Raw genomic sequence first — 22,988 nt, forward strand, 5'->3', positions numbered from 1 at the left:
ATTTTAAACCGGACGTTATGTGATTTTCATTTGTTCATTATTACTTATGGACAACGCATGGAAAACATTACAATTCAATGTGTTTACATTTATGTAGAGTCCTTTGAAAAGGTGAGCTTTGTTGTGAAATGCAACATTTTAAACCGGCTGTTTTGCGATTTGTATTTATTAATTTTTTCTTCACGTACAGTACAGAAAATATTTCAAACACTTTTTTTAACTTTGAATAACGTTCCTATGTAAAAGGCTGTGTTTTATTGTGAAATTTTAAACCAGATATCACGAGGTTTATGCACGTCAATATATTCTACTAACATTAAAAAACATTTTAAACATTTTTATTAACGTTTAACATGGTTCCTATCTTAAAATGTAAAGTTTTATTGTTGAATGCGCCGTTTTCAACCAGATGTTACGCGATTTTGCGTGTTTATTTTACGTACACCGTATTACAACATTACAACAAAAAGCAGGAGCGCGCATCTCGTTTGACAGGGTTCTTACCTCAACGAGGACATTTTATTGTGAAATGTAACATTTAAGCCGGATGCGGGTGCTTTACATTTTCCCATTCGTGCAACTTGATGACGGACTCACACACCCAGCGGATGTACCCTACCCTGGTCGTCCACAGCTAAGCCAACTTTTTTCTTCCTCTGTGAACGTTTGGAACACGGCGGTGCATTGTCAGCTCCCAGAGAAAGAGTTTCACCAACAAACTCGACGGTAAGTGTGGCCGAAAACGCGCAGAACTTCTGGGTTTTTTATTTTTTTTTAATCGCCACACATAAGCTACAACTTCCTTCTTGTTTCGAAGCGACGGCGAAGCTAGTCGGTTAGCATGTAAACAGTTGTCCCCTTTTGAGGTTTAGCACGATAAAATAGTCTCCGGATAAAGTTACGCTCAGCCCAATATGCGCTAAAAATGTTTAATACTGTACCAGCTAACCGCAATGCGTGTGCAAAATGAGTTCACTAAAGGTCGTCGGCAACTCCTTTTTGGACGGTTATTAAAGTTGGACGCTAAGGAGCTAGGCTAAAAGGCTAGGCGGTTAGCCAACGGAAAATAGGAACACATTTTCTGTTTGTTTGTTTGTTTCCAAAAAACGATCCCTTTCCACTGACAAATCTGGCTCATTGTCGACGTGCGTCATCTTTGTACCGTCACAGATTGTCCCGTTGGGTGTGTCGGTGATCGTCAAAACTCGCAATTACAGTGTCACGTGTGCGCACGTAATCAAGACAATCAACTAATTGATGTAGAGTTTGTTAGAAGCACTTGAACTAATATTCTTCATTGCCGTTAACGTTGGCCGCCACAAAGGCAAACTACAGGATTCATCTGCTGTTTTAGGGTTAAATTGTTGCTTAATCTGAATTTTTAGTGCGTGCTTCTCAGACCCCAATGAGCTCCCCCCCCCACCGCTTTCATTTTCTGTTTGCATTACATGGTTAGCGTGAAATTGCGTAATTCTAGTGTTAAAAGTAATTGGAAAAAAACTGCTCGACTTGTACTATACGCTTCAACAAAGTTGACATGTATGTAATAGTATGTAATGCTCAGATTTGTTGCGCTACGCAAATAATAATAATGCAGTACAGCAACTGAAATCGGTTATATTTAAAATATTTAACAAACTGTCGCAAAGGCACTATTAAGTAGCATTTTACATTCTTAACATTTCATCGATAGCAGTGTATGTCATCTTTATACAGCCAATAATTGTCCGAATAGGACAGCTTGTGCGTGCCTGTAGTGGAAAAAATTTTTTTAAGATGATTATTATTCAAGCTACAATGCTTATTACAAGCCATTAAACCAGTCTTTTCCTTTGTCATTAACATTAGCAAATGACAGGAATATTTAGCTATTTTTAGTGTTTTAAAAAAATCATTGCTTCATGTACATTTTCAGCGTAAATCAATATTTTGGGTTTAACGACATATCAAGGGCGTCTTTTAAGACTCTGATGTCCTGCCAGAAAAGAGTCTCTTTTAGTTTTGTTTTCCCCCCACCACTTTTATTGTCTGCTAACATCACGTGATTGTCAAGAAATTGAAGATTAATAACGGATAATGTCAAAAATCGGCTCGAGTGGTGCTGTTGGCCACGCCATAATGTAGTCTGCATGCATTTGATTGGAACCAATCCAAGGATTTGTTGACACATTTGAGCTGTTTATATCAGTTACATGGGGGGATGTCAGTTTGGAGGATTTATGTTCCTACAGCGGTTTCCAAATTTGTTCCCAAGTCACGACGTGCCGTCGTCGATCATGAACCTACGCTAACATTAACACACTAGTTAAATTATAATTACAGTAACTATTAGGTTTAGAACATGTAAAACTGAAAGACGTAAAACAATTGAATGAAAAATGGCATAACTTTTTTGCCACTAGATTTTATTAGTTAGTGCTTTATAAGAACAATGCAGTCAAGTCAAAATGAAACAGCAGACCATCCAGAAATGTTTTGTGGTTTTATGGTGGGCTGTCAGGAATATTTTCTTGTTGGAGATAAGGTGTCAATTGCGGGGCACAGTCCTTCTTTATTTACTTGGGACTTTTTTTATTGCTCGCCTTAATATATTAAGCCTCTTCTCAAACTCTCTACTCTCTGTGAAAGATTCAATTGATAAGTTACAGGGCCTTTTTTTAAAAATATGGAAATATTGCCATTGACTAGCCTGGACAAAGACAACTACAACCAGAGTAACTTGAAAGCTGAGTTTCTGTCAGTTTTACGGCTGCTCTATGACCTTTTTTCCCGGTGGAGCGTCTTTTACGGCCACATTCTTGCTCGACCCTGTCGTGAAGCCTACGAAGCCGCCTAGAATGAAAAGAAGTCACATGCTCAATTGGACAAACAACCACACACAAAAGAACACAACAAAGGCAGCCAGAAGACTGAAAAACAAGTAAACAAATAAACACAGTCGTCCTTCCGGTTCTGGTACTACCTCAAAAAGTGGAAAATTGTCAGGTTAACTTCACAACAGGGCAGTAGAAATAAGGTCAGGTGTTAAACTTCACACCCCTGTCCAGGCATTGTCCTGCGCATACCCCCAGTCAATTGCTGGGTTAACCTTAGGGCGATGACGGCGAGCCAGGAGGAAAGAGTCCGTAAAAGACAGCCAATGTCAAAGTTTGGGATATTTTTTTTTAGCACTGAAAAAAAGAGAGTGCAGTGGGTTTACTGCAAAGCAGAACTTGCGTACCACAACGTTTACAAACACAAGGTAACATATATTTGCAAGCTAATTTAATACAGCGTACAACTTCAAGTTAAAAGGTATTTTAATGCCCTTATAAGTAGTCAAGTATGGACTCAGCCATCGGTGCACTTTCAATCGCTTTATTGACCAAAAGCTACCAAAAGGGCTGCTATGGCCACAACTGACGCCCAGGCACTCAACACGCAGACAGGCTAACCTGAGCTAACAGCAGCCAACGACACTCTTATATGTTGACACTCATTCATGTCAGTCACCTGTCCAGGCCTCGTCTTGTAAAGCTGCACACATTCAAAGTCACACATACTACAGTGTAGAATGTGAGGATGGTGACCCCATGTGGACAAAAATAATACCTGCACCTCACGTGCACATTTTGTATTGGTATTGTTTAATAATGCAAAATCACTTTTTAAATGGTTCCTCAATTAATCGATGGGATAATTAGTAGAATACTCAATTCTGGGGGGGGGGGTATAGCTGCAGCCCGAGGTAACTTTGCACCCTTAATTTTTTTGTCAGCGGGATTGATTGTGACGTAGCAAGAAAATGGTGGCTTTTACAGGCAGTGTGAGAGGGGACAACTGAATGGTGGCTGTTGGGATATGTTATTGTCATCTCTGACCATACGTGTCTTGTTTCTTTCCAAAAACACTGGGGTGTTTTTGCTAACGTAAGCAGAAGAATTTTTCATCTCAGTGCCCTCCGTGTCCCGCCTGTGTTAAGCTTGTCATATTTTGGCTGACAGACGAGCTCTAAATAGCGATGCAGCCTTCACCCGACCAGCACCGCGCCAGCTAACAATCGCTTTCTTCCCACAGTGTGAATTGACAACGCGGGAAGGCCCGGTTGCTACTTTCCCGTCCGCGTGAAAGCTAAAACAATTGCAGTACTACGAAGCGGTTATAAAAAGCGACGTTGCAGCCGAGGCCCGGTGCGGTAATGGAGGCTCCGCGCATTGTCGCTCTCAGGAAGTCTGCCCTTTGACTGGAATGTCACCGGACGCCAACGTACGTGATGTGCACTCTGAATCTCCCCATTCCCAGATTGTCATTGTGCGAGGGGCTACTTTGAAGCCCAACGTCGCAAGATGGCAGGAAGTTTACGTCATCTCCACTGAGGTTTTTGAGATTAAGTAATGGCTGAAAAATGTTCTAGGACTTCGCTCATAAACAGTGGTATCGCTATGGAAAATAGTTTTGGTATTTGACAGGATAAAACCAGGCTGTGGCACAGATGAAAGTTAAAAGAAAAGGTCTGGAACATCAGAATGTGTGTCGAAGAGATGGAAAAAGTAGTACTTTAACTACTGCCCCCTATTGCAGCCACTCTTCGGAAGCACGTTTTGCATAATTTCCTCTACCAAGCCGCGGTACTTGTAAAATTCCCAAAAGAGATGACTTTTTCCACCGTGACAAAAGTCGTCAGCCTCACTGACTGCTCACATCAACAATGGAAAGGGGGAAGGGTCGTGCCACCCCCCAGAAAAAAAACGCTCACACGGTGATGGAAGGTTTTAGTGGTTTTGAAACCATAACTTTTAAAACCGCAGTATACCTTGAAACCGGTAACCCGCCCATGCTTAGGTCCTTGAGACTATTCTGTGCAACCAATTTCATGTCACTTCGTGAAACTGGTGTCTGGGGCAAAATTTTTTTTCAAACATTTCAGGGGCTCTAAGGGGTGAGTTTTGGGTGATTTGGCCCCAATTAACAACTTAATAGCTTTTAACCTCTTTTTTTGGTCACCGTTTTCTTTCATTATCTGCATACACAGAACTCGCTTCCTCGCACCCATCAAGTCTCTCGACTTGACAATTTGCAAAGAATGAACATTTTGTTGGCTGCATTTGGTCTGTAAACGATACTGTAATGACCAGAAAAGCTTGCCATATGCCTTCCGTCCCACTCCTGCAGTCTGATCCACGAGGAGACTATGGCCTCATTTCATTTCATTACACATTTTATGAGGAAAATGACGTGCGCGGTCAGCGTAATCACGCTTAAAGGAAAACATAAGGCTTAGCGACGCAGCCTCTTGTGTGTGTTTAGAGTTAAAAGTACAGTCACTGCTGGTGTTTGGGTTACCGCGCCTCTGTTTGCTTTGGCCGTAGAGACAAGGAAGCAGTGAGAATATTCATAGCATGTATTATAATGTAATAGATTCAAACAAGGACAATATTTTAAAATGGCGGAGCCAGACTGTTCTGTTTTGGCAAAATTCATTGCCACTTGTTAAAATTTTACTACCCTGGGTTTTGTTTCTTTTTCCCAGGTTCCTGGCCAAAACCTTCCATAATCAGTGACTTTTCACCGAATCGCTAGTTTAAATGGTTTTCATTACGACAGACGTGACTAATGGTCAGCTGACGCAAATAGCACTGATTGGCCGGGAGACGATTGTCCCTCCACACTGGGCTTTCCTGCCCCCCAAGGGCCTGTTTTCAGGAACTAGGACATCAGCCCAGTGTGTGCGCGCACTGATAATGCATGAGCCACAAAACTTGACTCGATGCATGATGTGAAAACACACACACACATTCTCAAACAGTGACTGCAATCACATGGAAAGTCTCTCTCTTTTTTTTTTCTCAGCGTGCTTTCCAGCTCCGTTAGACCTTGTGTGCGCTGCTGAAACATTGTTTTCACTCTTTGTTTGTTTGTTTGCTACACAATGACTGTTTCCATGTAGATAGATGACTTTGTGAAACATGGGTGTTGTTGGATAATGACTCAAAACTTTTTTTTAATCCCTGCAGGCATTGACGTGACATCATCACAATATTTCATTTCATTATTACAATACCGTTACAAATGACAATACCATTCACAATCACATTAAAGACAATTGAGTCTTCATTCAACAGATGTTATCGTATTGAGGAGGAGTGCTGAGGCTAGATTTGAACCCCTGGACCCCAGAACTGTGAGGCAGACATGCGAACCACTAATCACCGTGCTGCCCCACTGTTTAATATGATCAAATAAATGACTAACCCTCTGAGTGACGCATCATGGAGCGTAACTGACTGAAAATGTGCCACTGTGGTGAGCTTCCATGGTCACATTGATGCCAGTCTTTAGCCACTGCGTCGTTATGTGTATTGCTCATATTACACTGAGGAAGTGCCTAGAGACGGTACCAAGTGGTTGTATGTTTGATTATAATGCCTCGTGATGTTTTTCTTTCTCACCCCACCTCAGGTTTTTCCAACACAAACACCTTGCCAGCCATCATGTCTTTGTTTATGAGTTCCAAGCTTCCCTAACGTCCCTTCACCCCACCCCACTATTCCATTACCAACACCCCACCCTCCCATGATCTCTGGTCGTGATGAGCACCCTGCACCACCAGCATCATGGTAGCACCGGCTCGGAGCGCGACCTCAACTCGGCCGCTTCCTCCGTCAGCCTGCCCTCCATCAGGAAGACCCCCAAGAAGCGCCGCCTCTCACTACAGGCGCTCTTCGGCCGGCGGCGGCGGTCTGAACGCGACGGCAAGTGCAAGTCCAGGGTGGCGCTGGATCCGCCCGCCCCCGTCAGCGTGGACAGCGTCCCGGCGGAGGCTTCCGTCGAGGGGACGTCGGCGCAATCCGTCCAGGGGGCGGCGTCGACATCCTCGTCGGCGGGGTCCTCGGAGCTGCTGGAGTGCCCGCTGTGCCTGCTGCGCCACACGCGCGACCGCTTCCCCGACATCATGACGTGCCACCACCGCTCGTGCGCCGACTGCCTGCGCCAGTACCTGCGCATCGAGATCACTGAGTCGCGCGTCAACATCTGCTGCCCCGAGTGCTCGGAGCGTTTCAACCCGCACGACATCGCCATGATCCTGGCCGACCGCGCCCTCATGGAGAAGTACGAGGAGTTTATGCTGCGCAGGTGGCTGGTGGCCGAGCCCGACTGCCGCTGGTGCCCAGCTCCTGACTGCGGGTAAGATATTGACTGATATTTTTTACTTTACTTTTTTTTTCTGCCAAACTGGCACAACAGTAGTGCGTTCACACAGCGGTTGCGGCGTGGGCCGTGAGTGTCACACTGGTTGCGGCATTCCACTTGTGTTACACCTCTGATACTATACTTTCTAAAAGTGCTTGTCAAACTGAGACTCCTCCAGTCGTAGCAAAATGATTTGCAAAAATGTTTTATTATTCTTACGTTGTATCATCCAAAATGTCTCAAAGCATACACAAACATAATAAAACAATTACTCCTCCGTACCTTGGCTTTAGGCCAATTATACAAGTCGTCTGATATGATTGTGACAGCGCATAAATCTGACATCCCCGGCTGAATATTCACGAGATCATCTCTCGTGATTGGTCCGTTTTAGTCGCATGCTGTGATGTCATCAGCGTTCCTCCCGGTTCCACATAGCACCTACGCCGCCGCCTTGTCGATTGATTTTGCAGCATAATTGAACGTATCCTCTGGTCATCTAGGTCCATTTGTTCCAGCAGACTCTGTTCCAAGGTCGCCATTGTTGTTGCTTTGTTCCTTGTTACGGAAGGGAAAGTAAAAACTGCTACCGGAAATGGCCACAAAATGCAGCGGAAACTCCACCCTGTGGCGTCCTAGCCAATACCAGCCGTAGCAACACCCCCGACTTGGAGGAGAACTGCAGCACACTTTCAAAACAGTGCGCGTGGGTTGCGCTCGAGTATAAAGGCAAACTGCGTGCGGGATCGCCGCAGTGACATCAGCGCGGTCGCCGTCTGCGCGAGTATAAAGAAGCCTTAAGTCTTATGTACCGTCACGAGCGTCTGCTTTAAAAAATCAAGGCTTTGTAGTTTCCATACCGATGCCTTTGAAGCATACGTAGCACGTCGGGGTCAAGCCAATCCGTTCTCGCCGCTGGGTGAGTAATGGGTCACATGCTGTTAAAGGAGTTATAAAGATGTAATAAATATATAACAATTTGAGCTGTGCAGTACATGTTCTTTCCTGATTGGTCACGGGTCTAGGAAGCATATAAACATCAGCTCAAAATGGTGGCTGTTTGTATGGGTCAGGGTCAGGCCGGGGTCTTGTTTGTTTGCGTCGGGCACAGAGTCCACAGTTTACTCCCCAGAGAAACTGACCTGTCGGGTTTGGAATTTAGCCCAGCATTTACCCAGGGTGCTGTCACGTCCTGAGATCACCCGCTCCACGGACTTGATATTCCCTGCTTTCGTCATTAGTTCAGCCCTGATTGGTTGAGGAGTCCTCGACTTTTGTCGACTCAAAGCCCAGCTGTTCTCAAGAACGCCTCGTTGACGTGTTTGTTTCAGCACTCGTCAAGCGCTCTCACGGCTTACTGTCGTTATCGCAACGACCCCGCATTCCCATTTACTGTATGTTGGGCAAAAAATGAAGCACCTTCGTGTCTGTGTTGAAGCTGCTTGCAGACGTCCATGTTGACACTTCACACTGAGCCTTTATGCATTTTATGGGCTTGCAAACAGAGACGGTGTATGGATGTAACATCATCACCATACTTGGCAGTAACGTTACATTAGTAAATCCTAAAATCTTGGTAATATTATTTCCGTTATAATGCGTTTTAGCTTTGTTGTAACCAGGTAGTTATTTTAAGAGAACAAAGTTGGCATTTTAGATTTTTTTTTAAACTTTCACGGCACTTTAGAAATAAAAATAAAACACAAAATTGAAACGAAAAGAAGCAGAGGGAAGAAGTCTTGTTTTCTGCCCCTTTTTACAGGAGAAAAATACATCACAATCAAATTTCCCTTTAGCATCTTTCTTTAAATGAACCTATACTGCAGATCACTGTTTTAATTAAACATCTCCTGAATATTTAGTGCCCTTGATTTAATAAAAATATTTTTTTAATATATTATGCTTGACTCTTTTGTTGCTGTTGTAAGTTATTATTCCATAGCGTCACACCTTTCACTACAATGCTCCTTTCCATCGCTGGTTCTCAATCTTGCAATTCTAAATACCTTTCAAATTGTAGTTGCATTTTTTTTTTTCTCAAACTTTATTTGAATATTTTGAGATATTTTTATTAGCCTTGTACATCCTTTCATTTGTCACTTTAGAGAAGAAAAGTCATCACTTTACGTGAACAATGTGGTCATTTCACCCGAACGACGTTACCCAATGTAAAAAGTCTCTATGAGGAAAAAAAGAAATATTTTCACGAGAAAATGTTAATTTTACAAGGGAAAAAAAATTAGTTTTTACGACTGTTATAATTTTTTTAATGATCAAAATGTTATTTAAGGGGAAGTGTCAGAATTTTATAATATAAAATATGCATTTTATCAGGAAAAAAAATCATTTATTAAACAAAATGTACTTTCATGAGAAAAATGCTGTCATTTGCAGAAAATTTTAATTCATGCAAAAATTTAACTGAATTTCTACAACCGAGCAGCTGTCATTTGCTGAAAACGCACTTTATGGGGGGCATTTTTACGGCCACAAAGTTGTCATTGTACGAGGACAAAGATGTCACCCCAAAAACGCTAAGAAAAAAAATCCTCTGCTGTTCCATTCACTCCATCGGTTTATATTAATCCTCTTGCTCGGGGCGTCAGCAGTTGTTTTGGGGAACGTAACACAGAAGTAGAGTAACGCATTACAATTCAGAGATGTAATTATATTTTGGAAATGACTATAAGGGCTTTTTCCACACATTTATTAAACCGGCTACTATAGCTGGCATTCTCTGTGGAAAATGTGTGCAGTGAACTCCCCAAATTTCTGTATTTTTAGTGCAGCTGCCCTCTGCCCTCCTTATTAACTGCATCCCTGCTCTTATCCCAGTCAGCAACTTTCACTGGTTCCCCCCCCCCTTCCCACAGTTATGCCGTCATCGCATTCGGATGCGCCAGCTGCCCGAAGATCACATGCGGCCGCGAGGGCTGCGGCACGGAGTTCTGCTACCACTGCAAGCAGCTGTGGCATCCCAACCAGACGTGCGATACAGCGCGCCAGCAGCGGGCGCAACACTTCCGCCTGCGCAGTTTTCGGTCCTCGTCGCTCAGTTACAGCCAGGAGAGCGGTGCGGCGGGTAATGAAAAGTAGCACTAGTAATAAATGAGACGTATTGTGACTTTTTCACAATTGAAACCGGTTCCTGTATTTCTTGTCTTGCTGAAATTAGCCTACTTTCAGTTTAAGACGGCGATTATTTAACGTCACCCTTGATTGGTGGGCAGGTACTCTAGAGACAATATTGTAAACAAGCAAGTAAAAAGTAAATTTTTCCATATTCCCCCTTTAATTACACACTGGAAAACAGCTTGTATGTGCGTGTTGACCGCCCCCCTCTGCGCCTCCTAGGTGACGACATCAAGCCGTGCCCGCGCTGCGCCGCCTGCATCATCAAGATGAACGACGGCAGCTGCAATCACATGACCTGCGCCGTCTGCGGCTGTGAGTTCTGCTGGCTCTGCATGAAGGAGATCTCTGACCTGCACTATCTCAGGTAAGCTGCTTAAGACCTCCCCGCAGGCACCCGAAGGAAATGTAGTCACACACGTGCCGTCCCATTTGTGGGTCATAGGGACAGAGCTTTGCCTATATTAATCATTTCAACTGTAAGTATACTCCAAACTATGATCCAAAAACACTATTATTTCAAACTTATCTTACAAAATTATCATGAAAAATACCCTTCTGTTCTTTGACACACAAGGTTGCAAAATGAAAGCCTTTGGAGTGCAGTAATATCTAATTTATGTGTACTCCATTTTGCGTCTCCCCCCCAATCAGTCCATCCGGTTGTACTTTTTGGGGCAAGAAGCCGTGGAGCAGAAAGAAGAAGATCCTCTGGCAGCTGGGCACCTTAGTGGGTGCGCCCGTGGGCATCGCCCTCATCGCGGGCATCGCCTTCCCCGCGATGATCATCGGCATCCCGGTTTACGTGGGCAGGAAGGTGAGGCCTCGGCTCATACACAGAAATGTTCTCTTTTGGAAATAAAGAGCGAGCGTGAACTTTTGCATGTTTCCCCCCTCCGTCAGATCCATAATCGCTACGAGGGCAAAGACGTCTCCAAGCACAAGAGGAACTTGGTGATTGCGGGTGGCGTGACGCTGTCTGTCATCGTCTCGCCCGCAGTAGCAGCCGTCACTGTCGGTAAGAAACCGTTGCTTCCTCTCGCACCAAGATTTAATCTCTCACTAATATCACCGTAATGTGCTTCCAGGTATTGGCGTGCCTATCATGCTGGCTTATGTCTACGGCGTGGTGCCTATCTCGCTCTGCCGGAGCGGCGGCTGCGGAGTGTCGGCGGGAAACGGCAAAGGGGTGCGCATCGAGTTCGACGACGAGAACGACAACTTGGGCGGCGCCGCCGTGGCTACAGGTGAGTTAACTGCTGAGTGCTGCTGAAGCATGTGAACAAGTCGATGTGGTGATGTGGCATTTTTAAAGACGACTGGCGTTTTAGTAGACTCCACAATGCTGTTTGCGCCATGCTTCTCATCACTGGTACCCTACTTTGGTGGTATCACAAAAAAGCCAATGAACCGAAGTATTTCAATATTTGCCGACATCCCGCGTGATTTTGAGTAAAACCGCAAATCCCTTCTCCCATCCAGACACGACGTCGGTGGCCGAGACGAGGCTGAACAGCGCCAGCCTGGGCGACGGCGCCAGCGTGGGCGGCCTGACGGGCCTGAGCCTCAGCGTGAGCGGCAGCCACATGGAGCGCTGCGGCGTCGGCTCGGCCCAGCGCGACAACATGAGCGACAACGCCAGCACCACCGCCCTTGCCGGCACCAGCATCACCGGCAGCCTGTCGGGGAGCTGCTACAACAGGTAGGAGGGGAGTGGGGAGTGACAGCCACACATCATATAATCGCAGAAATGTAGGGATATTGGGTTGACATTTTAGGATGAACCTAAAATACACTATAACCTGTACAGGTGAACTTAAAATACATAGTGTTGGGCTCAATGTTGAACCATTTTGATATTTGCCAAAAATAAAAATATTGAAAATTTCATATATCATTTCAAAATCTTCTATCTTTCTCCCTGAGATCTGATGACTTTTTGTAAAGTGACCCAGAATACACCAAAATATAAAATTTATTTTATTTAAATTTTTTTTTTTTTGGTACAGGCGCTGCAAAGTTTGTGTGCACTAAGGCTGTTATATTGTGTGTGCATGGAAAATGAACAGTGTGTCTGACCATCTCCAAACATTTGAATGCACGTTCCAGTACTTTTTGCCAGTACATTTAACTTGTTTTCAATCAAGGAGCTAAATGGCAAAATTCAAAACAGGTGTTACATCCATGAATGGACATACATTTGCTGGTACTCCAGCTCTATGTAATCCAGTACATAATGCGAATTTACCAGGATGGAGGTGCAGGCTGACGTCCAGAAGGAGCGCTGCAGTCTGAGCGGGGAGTCTGCCACCGTCAGCCTCGGCACCATGAGCGACAACGCCAGCACCAAAGCGATGGCGGGTTCCATCCTCAGTGCTTACATGCCTCTGGAAAGGTCAGCGGTCCTTTATATACAGGGTGATTGAAAAGTAGCCCCTTATTTTTAAGTACTTTTAAATTATGAACAATAATTCTTGCAGCTAGCATAGACAAGATCATAAACCCATGTTACATGCAAGACTTAATTTAGTTAAGTTATTCAAAATAAACACCTTCACATGAGGCTCACCAGTAGTATTGGCTAGTATATAACCTAAATAACACGCTAGCACAAACTGATGTGATGTGACACATGGGGTAAAAAAAAGAAAATGTATAATTCATTCAAATCACCTTTTGGCATTTACACACAATAAATGTAATGGAATATGACAAATGATAATGGCAAAGTGCACTACAATAGGCTATTGGTAGTGTCATGAGGAATGAAGCAAAAACATACTTTTACTTGAATATAGCCTAGCGCCGATAGTTAGAACCTATTATACCGGGATGCCTATTACTGGGATAGACACAGCAACGGTAACAAAAGAAACGCGTAATAAGGACATTCATACATGAGCTTATGTGGCCACAACAGATGTCCAGTCACTCAACAGTTACCAGCCGGCTCCAATCTCATTCGCTGACTCCCAGCGACATACACACAGTCAGTCACAGACACTACAGTGTAGACCGTGTTGCTAGTGACCCCAAATGGAAATAAACCTCACATGCACATTAGTATTTGTATTATATGTTGCTATTGTTGTTTAATATTGTAAAATACATCATTATCTGATTTATCAATGGGATAATCGGTAGAGTAGTCCATTCAAAGTAGTTTTTGTGTATTGTGTGCTGTGCAGAGACAACAGTCTGGAAGTGCAAGCAGACGTGGAATCCAAAGAGGAGAAGGTGCGACACTGCAGCACCAGCAGCAGCCTGGATGAAGCCAGATGCAGTAGCAGCAGATGGGCAACCGGCGGCGGCCCCCCCAAGGATGCACCCGCCGCCGCCTCCTCAGTGGGGGGCAAGAAGAGCAAAGGGAAGCTGTGGAAACGCGGAGGAGGAAAAGCAGAGTCCAAAGTCAACCACACGCACGGCGCCGCAGAGCGCCGCAGCACGATCTCGTCCGAGTTGGACTCTCCGTCGCTGAGCGGCAGCCTGCCGTCGGTGGCCGACTCGCACTGCAGCCGCCTGTCTGCCGAGCTCAGCGAGTCGGAGACGCCTAGGGCGGGCGGGCAGGGTGACGCGCCGGCCGTCGCGCCGCTGCCCGAGGTGGAGAACGACCGCCTGGAGCAGCTCCCGCCTAAGCGGAGCCACGCCGCCGCCTTCCACTGCCTCACGTCTTCACCCAGCGAGGTTCTGTATATCACCGACACTCGTGACTGCACCACAACAGACATCTAAAAAAGGGGAAAAAAACAAACTCGCTCCTCACGAACCGTCTGTCTTAAGTCTCGATTTTGGAAAACAGGAAATGGAATGTCAGCGTTGAGGGCGAACGGTGAGAGGAGTCAAAGTGGTTTATCCGAAGGTCAACTTGAATGTATGTGTGCAGGTAATGTGCACGCTCTTTAAAAGGAAGGGTGGAGATGGAAAAAAAGAAGACAAAATGTCTGCCACTGTGCCACCCATTCTTATTGAGAGGGACCATTTAGTAGCACAGTTCTAAGTCTATACTTTTTTAACATTTATTATATGTGCATAAGTGCTTTGTTGCTTATTTTCCATTTTGGGAACGTTTTTTTTTTTTTTTTTTTTTTTTTATATAAATGTCGCAGCCTTGTCGGGTCTGAACCTTTCTTGAGTTTGAATGTTATTTGAAAGACAAAATGATATTCCCATTTAGACAAAGTCCACAAGGAAGCTATGCAAAAACAAAAAAAATGTCATTGGAAGGACATTCAGTTGCTTCTTATTTCGCCAAAGTTCAGATTTTTAGTCAAGGAGTGTAGCAGTTGTACAACAATTTTTGTCATTTTTAAGTTGAATTCTCCCTTGAATAATTTACATTTTATACATTATTTCCCTGTTTTAGCCCTTTTTCTCACAAACCATGAATGCAAATAAGTGTTTGGCCCTTAGTGCCTTTTTGGGGAAAGCTTTGCAAGTTTTTTTGTCATCAAAACGCAAGTCTCTCTGAATTCTAACACAGGAGTGATATTTTCATGAAAATTTGGTTTATTTACAGTATATCATTTTTTTTTCCATTTGGGGGAAAGCATATATTTATTATCATTGGCTTTGTAATGTGCATCCAAATGCATATCTTTAAACAATAAAAATTCTCAAATCAAGTCTCACGTTTTTTTAATATGTACACTTGTGCTATTTACATAAAATACATGCAGCACATTGGCTTAACGAAAACAAAATTTACAGCTCGTTGCTAGCTAATAAAATGATGTTTTCATTATATCCACCCATCCATTTTCTATACTGCTTATCCTCACTAGGGTCGTGGGTGTGCTTGGAGCCTATCCCAGCTAAGTGAAGGCGAGAGGCGGGCCAATCGCAGCGCACATACAAGCAAACAATCATTCACACCTACGGGCAATTTAAACTTCAATTAACCTAGCAGGCATGTTTTGGGATGTGGCAGGAAACCGGAGTGCCCGGAGAAAACCCACACAGGCACGGGGAGAACACTGCAAACTCCGGATTTCAACCCAGATGTTCGAACCAGTCATCCGCCATTAGGTTACAACACAAGTAGAATAAAACTGCATAGCAAACATGCACTTTACAGTGGAACCTCCAAAGTGAAACACCCAATATGATCCCTGTTGGGAAGGCATGAGGAAATCATGTAAAGTGTATTCTGGGGTGGTGCCCAAAAAAAAAAAAATATAAAAAGCAAAATGTGCCATCACTGTTGTACTACTTTGGTGAGGCCACAAAAAAGGTAAAGAAAAAAAAAAAAAAGAAAATGAATCCTTTTAGATCGCAAGATTTGGCTCAAGATAATGGTTTCACTTCTGAGGTACGTTTTTCCAGAAAATTCCCCTTCTGAGATTCCACAAAAGTAGATTGCAGTCGACAGCCAGTGAGGTTTTCACTCTTCAGAGAGAAGAAGATTGCACCTTGTCATCACATCTGAAACAAACAAAACAGGCAAGAATCATCTAAGATTTAAGCTCATTTCCTGTACTATCACACTTCTTTGTCAACTTAACATTGTAAAAACAAACTTAAAAAGTGTGCTTTGCTACCATAGGAAATTATAAACCTTTTAAGTGAATAGCAAGGGAACACTAGAGTGGTTAGCAGATAGTGTGAAAATGAGCCTTGGCAGAGGTCACATTTGGGTCGTACCCCTCTACGTGTGCGCCGTATCGTCCATGAGGCTTCGTCTCAGCAGGGCGGTCACCTCCAGCAGCTCCCGCTCAGCCTCCCCGACGTTTGGGTCCAGCCGGAGGACCTCCTCCAGGTCGCCGCTGGCCAACAGGTAGTTCTGTGCGGGGGGACAAACGGAGATTGGGTAAGAGCCCAAAAATACAGTATAACATGCTGCGGTGGCCACCTTCAGACCCTTGTGGGCCAGCGCTCGTCTGTAGAAGGCTTTCTTGTTGCCGGGCTCCAGGTGGAGAGCGGAGTCGCAGTCCTGCTTGGCCTCCTGGAAGCGGCTCAGCTCCAGCAAGCAGATGGCCCTGCGGGAGGTAAATGTGTGTAGCTTTTTGACATTATTTCTTTTTACATTTTCTTTGTCGCTCTTGAATGTTAAATGTTTTATATATATATATAATAAGAATAATGTATTTCATGTTATTTACTTGATTTAATTTTCATATAAATATATTTTTCATATATATATTTTTTTTAATGAAAAGTCATTATTTATACTATTTTATTTTGGTCAAGTTTTTCAAATGTAGGAAGTTTAGTGCTCTTAAATATGTGGAGTATTATTTATACATTTATATTAGAAATGTACTTTAGCTTTGCTGCTCTTATTTCAATCATCATCATTTTTATATTTCATTGACTTATTTGTTAATTATATTAATTTTTGCACTCCACAAATTAGTTTTTCATATTTTTGTTTTTGTTTGGGGAGTTAGTCATTTAGTTTAATGATGTCACATCATGTCATTTCATAAAACGTAGTATTTGTTATATTGTCATTTATGGTCATGAGGAACTTCAGTAAAATACTTTTGTTTTATTTCACGTAATTTTACATTTACTTTTTTAAAAGACCTTTTTACTTTTTAATAGTGTCAATTTGCAAAATAATTAATGATAGTAATAATTTATTAAACTTTGTCATTTAATTTCATGCAATGTTATTTAACTCATTTTTTTCATTTCAGGTCCAATGTGTTCTAGTTTGCTTTTATTTTGTCATATATACTTTTTATATGTAATCATTTTAATAATATCTGTTGAATATTCTATTTCTTATCACTTCAATGCTATGTCATTTGTTTTCAATATTTTCAGTTTTAATGTGGACATTTAATAATCATCAGCTACCCATTTACTATAACATTAGCTATTTTATTAAATTGTATGTTATTTGATTTCATGTCATGCCATGTTATTTGTTTTTATATACTTTTAGTTTGGCTCTTGAACATCTATATAAAATGTATTTGTATGTAAAATGTGCATTTTATTCATACAATTCAATGTTCCTAATTTATCAAAATCAATTTTACTATACACAACTAATTAAATTTTATGTCATGTAGTATTATATGCAACGTATTGTTACAGGCTCTGATTTTATTTTATTTGATATCAATATCCATGAATTAGTGTCATTCATCATCTAATGTACTGTATTGTATTTTGCAGGATTGTGTAGGTCGTACCTGTTTGTGTAGAGGGCACATTCGTCTGGTTTTAAGGCGAGGCATTCGCTGTACTTGTGCAGAGCATCGTGAAAGTGATTCTTCTTCACCAGTTGGTTGCCTTCATGTTTCAGCGCATTGAAGCGGTACTCTTTTCGTCGGGCTAAAAAAAAAAAAGATGCCATGTCCCCACCATTGCTGAGAAGCGATCATCAAAGACACATCTTCAAAAACTGACTGTAAAGCTGTATTCAACAAACCTGCACATTTCTGTAAACATCACGATTGTGCAGTTTTCAAAAGATTTGTTTCCTTCTAAAAATCTAATAAATGTGTTGTTTGACACATCAAAGACAATCTACGCCTTTTGTAAACAAAAAACAATGCACTTTGCAAACATCAAAGCGACCCTACCCACTTTGCAAACACAATTTTTTGTTCTTAACAAACCTACTTGTTTTTTTGTCAACACTTAAGACCTGAAAAACAAAACATGTTTGTAAATTCTGATATCAAAGAAAACATCCGTACTTTGTCAACAGCAACGCAAACACACACCTTTTGTTATAAACATCAAAGACAATCTGCTTTTGTGAACGTCAGATTCAACCTAAACATCAAAGACAATCAGCTTTTGTGAACGTCAGACTCAACCTCTTTGGCAACCTTCTCCATTTGCCAACACCAAAGACTACCTAAGCCTTTTGTAAACATCAAAAGACAACTGACCACTTTGTCAAACATCAAAGAAAACGAACCCTTTTGCAAACTTACGTCTTGTTACCTGCACTTTTGTAAAAAACAAAGACCACCTAGCCCTTTTTTGTAAACATGAAGACAACCTACTCCTTAAATCAAAGACAACTTAAGCTTTTTTGGAAATAAATATAACCTATGCCTTTTTTTGCAAGCATCACAAACAACATATGCTTTCGTAAACAATGATGACTACCTGTGGCTTTTGTAAATATCAAAGACAATTTCATGGTCTGACAAGAAAAGGTGGGAAAATGCCAGCAGATTTTACAGGCAAGGTGATTTATTTTTCTTTGTTGAAAAAAAGTGTGTGTAGGACACTGTCTGCCTTGGGTGAGAATAATAATCATCCTGCATGGCGCTCACAAGGGAGCTGAGTCATGTGACAGACGCACTGCAGGAGGAAACCTGACCTGGCTCGTTCCATTGCAACAACACTGTGACTCCTTCGCCTCTGCATTATTGATGTTCAGCATTTTAAACACTGTCCGCAAGCTTTAACACACACGCACGGAGGTCATAACAAACATAAAAAATAAAATAAAAAGGTGACGTGACGTGACGTGACGGACCTTCCTCGCACAAAGCCCGGGCCGCTCTCGCTCGGGCCTGCTGGACGCTTACGGGTTTCTCGCGGTGTTCCCGCTGCACCGACAGCGGCACGGCGGGAATCTCCGGAAGTTTCTCCCGCCACTCGGGCCCGTCCTGCTCGATGAGCATCCTGGTGATCCTAAACACACGCAAAACCACTGAAGAAGGAAATGTCATTCGATTTCATTTGATGTGATGTGATTTGATTTGATTCTTGTGTTATGTCATTTATTTATGTATATACATATATTACAGTTTTGGGCCTAATTAGATTTTTTTTTAATCATCAATGGTTCTCCATTTGTTTTTTGTTTACACCAAGTACCATCTAAAAAAAATTCTTAACTTTCTAGGTATTACCAAAATCAAAATTAAGTAGTGTAGTGGGTCTAAGAGTTCATCAAAAACATTCCTAAAAAGTATTTCATATTATTGTAAACCATTGTAACATTATGCACAGTTGCAGTGCACAATATAAAAGTTTGTTTAATGATTTAAGTGCATAGCGGCACGGTGTCCGTCTGGTTAGAGCATCTGCCTCACAGTTCTGAGGACCGGGGTTCAATCCCTGAACCATGATGACTCTAAATTGCCCGTAGGGGTGAATGTCAGTGTGAATGGTTGTTTGTTTGTATGTGCCCCTACGATTGGCTGTCAACCGGCTGACGGTGTACCCCGCCTCCTGCCCGATGACAGCTGGGATAGGCTCCAGCACGCCCGCGACCCTTGTGAGGAGAAGCGGCTCAGAAAATGGATGGATTTAAGTGCAATGTATTGCGCATAACAGTTAAATAAAAATGGTGGTAAATGAATGTTAAAAAAACAAGCAGTTTTAAAGATTAAATGCAAATGACAGTGTATTGCTTTCATTTAATATATTGAATTTTTAGTCTAATTTAATGTCGTGTCATGTTTAGTGTATTGTCATTTTATTTTTTATGTAATTTAATTTCATAGCCTGGCAAGTTTTTTTGTGTAATTTATTTTCAGTATTTTAGTTTCGCTACAGATTCATTTATTAAGGTGCCATGTAATTTAAGGTTTTGTAATGTATTTTTAATATTGTAGTGTGTAGTGTAATTTTGCTAGCTTGTGTTTTTTAAATGTAATTATGTATTTGTATTTTCCTCTTCCTTACTCTGCTGTTAGTATTAATTTGGGTGGTCGAGATTAACTCAATTTCATACTGTGTCTATTTTAGTGCGGGTGTAGATTTATTTAATTATTTTTTATATATTTTTGTTTTAAATACAATGTAACTACGGTGTAACCTTATTCAATTTAGTATATAACTTATTTTTCTTTTAATTCCATTCATTTTAATTACATTTTTTGACATGTTTTAATTAAATGTAGTTATAATTTAATTTTCTTCATAGTCTAGGTAAAGGAAATAGAATTGAATGTAATTCCTTGTCTTCTTCTCGTCCCGATGGTGCCGACCTGTGGACGCTGTCGTGCGCCGCCTGCACGCCGGTGTCCATCTGCAGGACGGTTTTGTAATCCGCGTACGCCCTTCGGTAGCGCTCCAGTGATTCATAGGCCATGGCTCTGCGCAGCAAGGCCTTCAGGTGGTACGGCTGTAGCTGCAGGGCCCTAAGAGGATCACACACACGTACACACACAATCCGTTGTAGGTCACCATGTACCAGATCCCAAAACCTCCCTACACACACAAGAGTACTTGGTGCAGTCCTCGATGCAGTCGGCGCTGTTGCCGTCCTTTAGGTAGCAAGCGGCCCGGTTGGTGTACAGAACGCACAAGTCTTCTGGGTTGCTGATGCCTGCGAGATAGACCACCTGTTTGTTGCCTTCGTAAATGTCAAAGACACTTTAGTTTTCATTGGAAGTCAAGTGCAAAGATGTGTTTAATTTAACACGGGTTTTTGTAATCGTCAAAGACAATATACAGGTAGTATTCAGTGAACCTAACGTTTTTTTGGAAAACATCAAAGGCAATTTGTCTTCAGTGACTCCATGGTTCAGGTTTTCGGCGACATCAAAGACTATAGTTATCAGTGAACCTAATGAATGTGTTTTTGTAAACAAAGACAATTTTGCCTTCAGTGAATATCACTTCTAAGACAGTTCTCAATTAAACATCTTCCAGGTTTTCAGACACATCAAAGACAATATAGTGTTCAGTGACCCTAACTTTAATGTTTCTGTGAACATCAAAGACAAGTTTGTCTAAAATCCGTGACTAACTTTAAGGTTTAGCGAATCCAATATATTTCTGTAAACATCAAGGACAATTTTGTCTTTAGTCAACCTAGCTTTTAGATTTCTATAAACATTAAGACATACTTGTCTTAAATGAACCCAACGTGTGGGTTTTCATGAGCGTTAAAGACGTTATAGTGCCGTGAACCTAATGTGCTGTACGTTTTTGTAAATACTGTAGAAAAGAAATGTAGTCATTTTTTATAATGATTAAAAGTCTAAACTAATGTACAGGTTTTCCGTAAACATGTCTTTACTGAACTTAAAGTACTTGTTTTTGTCAATCCAAGTTTTCAATGAACCTAGTGTTTTTTTTCCTCACGAAAATCAAACACAATTCTCTTTATTGAATGTAATGTAGTGTTTTGGTAAACATCAAAAGACAATTTAGTCTTCATTGAACCTACTGAAAGACCTAATAGTCTTTGAACATATAGGTTTTTTGTAAACCTCAAAGACAATTTAGTCTTGAATCATGCACGTTTTTATATAAACATCTGAGAATATTTTGACACTACATTATTTAAAATGTTCAATTAACCTGACTTACAGGTCTTCAGTAAACATTACAAAAAAATGTTAATTGGAGTGTTTGTCATCTGACCTGCTTGAGCACAGCCGTCAATGGCCTCGGTGTACTTGTCCAGGGCGTCGCCAAACTGTCCTTGCTTGAAGAGGTAGTTGCCCTCGTTCTTGATGCGGGCCAGGTGGGGAGGGAGACCCCCAGCCGGGGCGTCCAGATAACTTTGATCCACCGCGGGGCATTGGGCCTCCTCCGGCCCCCCGGGTGGGATCCTTTCAGCGTTCCCGTTGGCTACCTCCTTGGAGCTGCTCCCGTTCCCCGTTGCGGATCCCCCTCCCCCGCTGCCGGGTGGTTTCTGCTGTGCGTTGCCCATGGCAGTGCCGCCTCTGCAGTGCGTCCTTCCTCTTCCTCTTCCTCTTCCTGAGCTCTCAAAGCCGCAGCAGCTCCATCTGGACGGGGGGTTTCCGTTAGGATACACCCCCTGGATGACGCATCGTTGTGCGGGGGAGGTGCGAGAGCAGTTCAGTGCTGCATGCAGAGCGATGCCTCTCAGTGGATTCCTTCTTGATAAGATAAAAAATAATACTAATAAATTAAACATTTTTTAAGATCACTGTGCAACTAATGTGTTATATTTTAAAAAATCATTACTAGTAATGAAAAATTCATTAAAGTTCACGCTTTTTCTGAAATTTCTTGAAAATGGTAAAAGGTAAAAATACTGTATTAATCTCCTATGAAACTAAATTGATTGTTCAGGTGTGCCTAAAGTTGTGGCAAATACAATCTATGGCCTGCCAGTATGTGTTCTTGATGAATTAAAAAAAAAAAATGTAATAAATGAAAACAAAATTTAAGTCAATGTTTCTTTTTTGTGGAGTTAAAAAAAAAAGGCAAAATTATTTTATGCAACAATTTTTTAAATGTAGATTAATGGATGCGGAAAAAACTACAATACCAAGTTGACTGTATATGCCATGTCAGTAGGTTCCACCTTGATAAAATAAACTAAAACAATTGATTGTGTCGCATAAAAAAAAGAATCATTAAAAAAAACTTCATATTGTAAAAACTAAATTATTTAAGCTCATGGTGCAAATAGTGAATAATAAAAACAAAATTTTAAAACTAACTTTAAATACTCAAAATGCATTAATCAAATCTTTATTGGAATTTTAGAAAAAATGCGAAAAGGTGAATATTTTATGCAATGTCATTACATGAAAACCGGTTAATGATGTCAAATTACTATTTCTACTCAAAAACAGTATTCACTGTGTATGTGTACCTAATTCTGTTCCTGTATTTTCTTTCCATTAAACTTTTTCAGTCCTAAAAAGAAATGCATGCATTTAAAATTTAACTGGTGGAGGAGATATAGTTTTTGGTAGTGCTAATAGACAGTATATAATATACATTGTTCTATTGTTGCAATATACATTTTTTGGTCATAAACTTAGTATTGGAGGATT

At 41.7% G+C, this 22,988-nt stretch overlaps 2 protein-coding genes across 4 annotated transcripts; one reads left to right on the forward strand and one right to left on the reverse strand.

The window, feature by feature from the left end:
* Positions 1–587: 587 nt before the first annotated feature.
* LOC133395386 (E3 ubiquitin-protein ligase RNF19A-like) lies at positions 588–15,454 on the forward strand. 2 transcript variants are annotated; one of them, XM_061664217.1, is made up of 11 exons: positions 588–726; positions 4,057–4,245; positions 6,439–7,164; positions 10,044–10,252; positions 10,525–10,669; positions 10,957–11,119; positions 11,206–11,320; positions 11,391–11,549; positions 11,785–12,004; positions 12,554–12,697; positions 13,491–15,454. In XM_061664217.1, the coding sequence occupies exons 3-11, from the start codon at positions 6,569–6,571 to the stop codon at positions 14,032–14,034; spliced, it is 2,295 nt and encodes a 764-aa protein (XP_061520201.1). In that variant the 5' UTR covers positions 588–726; positions 4,057–4,245; positions 6,439–6,568; the 3' UTR covers positions 14,035–15,454. The 2 variants fall into 2 exon arrangements, with proteins under 2 accessions (XP_061520201.1, XP_061520200.1); XM_061664216.1 differs by lacking the exon at positions 4,057–4,245.
* Positions 14,580–22,982, reverse strand: spag1a (sperm associated antigen 1a). 2 transcript variants are annotated; one of them, XM_061664222.1, is made up of 8 exons: positions 21,598–22,982; positions 20,455–20,554; positions 20,214–20,366; positions 18,752–18,909; positions 17,445–17,586; positions 16,151–16,277; positions 15,943–16,081; positions 14,580–15,723 (listed from the first exon to the last, which is right to left on the reverse strand). In XM_061664222.1, exons 1-7 carry the CDS (start codon positions 22,115–22,117, stop codon positions 15,947–15,949), a joined length of 1,335 nt encoding a protein of 444 aa, XP_061520206.1. In that variant the 5' UTR covers positions 22,118–22,982; the 3' UTR covers positions 14,580–15,723; positions 15,943–15,946. The 2 variants fall into 2 exon arrangements, with proteins under 2 accessions (XP_061520206.1, XP_061520205.1); XM_061664221.1 differs by having other exon boundaries at positions 15,943–16,277.
* Between the last annotated feature and the right edge of the window lie 6 nt (positions 22,983–22,988).

This window comes from Phycodurus eques, chromosome 20, assembly GCF_024500275.1.
Source record: "Phycodurus eques isolate BA_2022a chromosome 20, UOR_Pequ_1.1, whole genome shotgun sequence".
NCBI classification, from domain to species: Eukaryota; Metazoa; Chordata; class Actinopteri; order Syngnathiformes; family Syngnathidae; genus Phycodurus; species Phycodurus eques.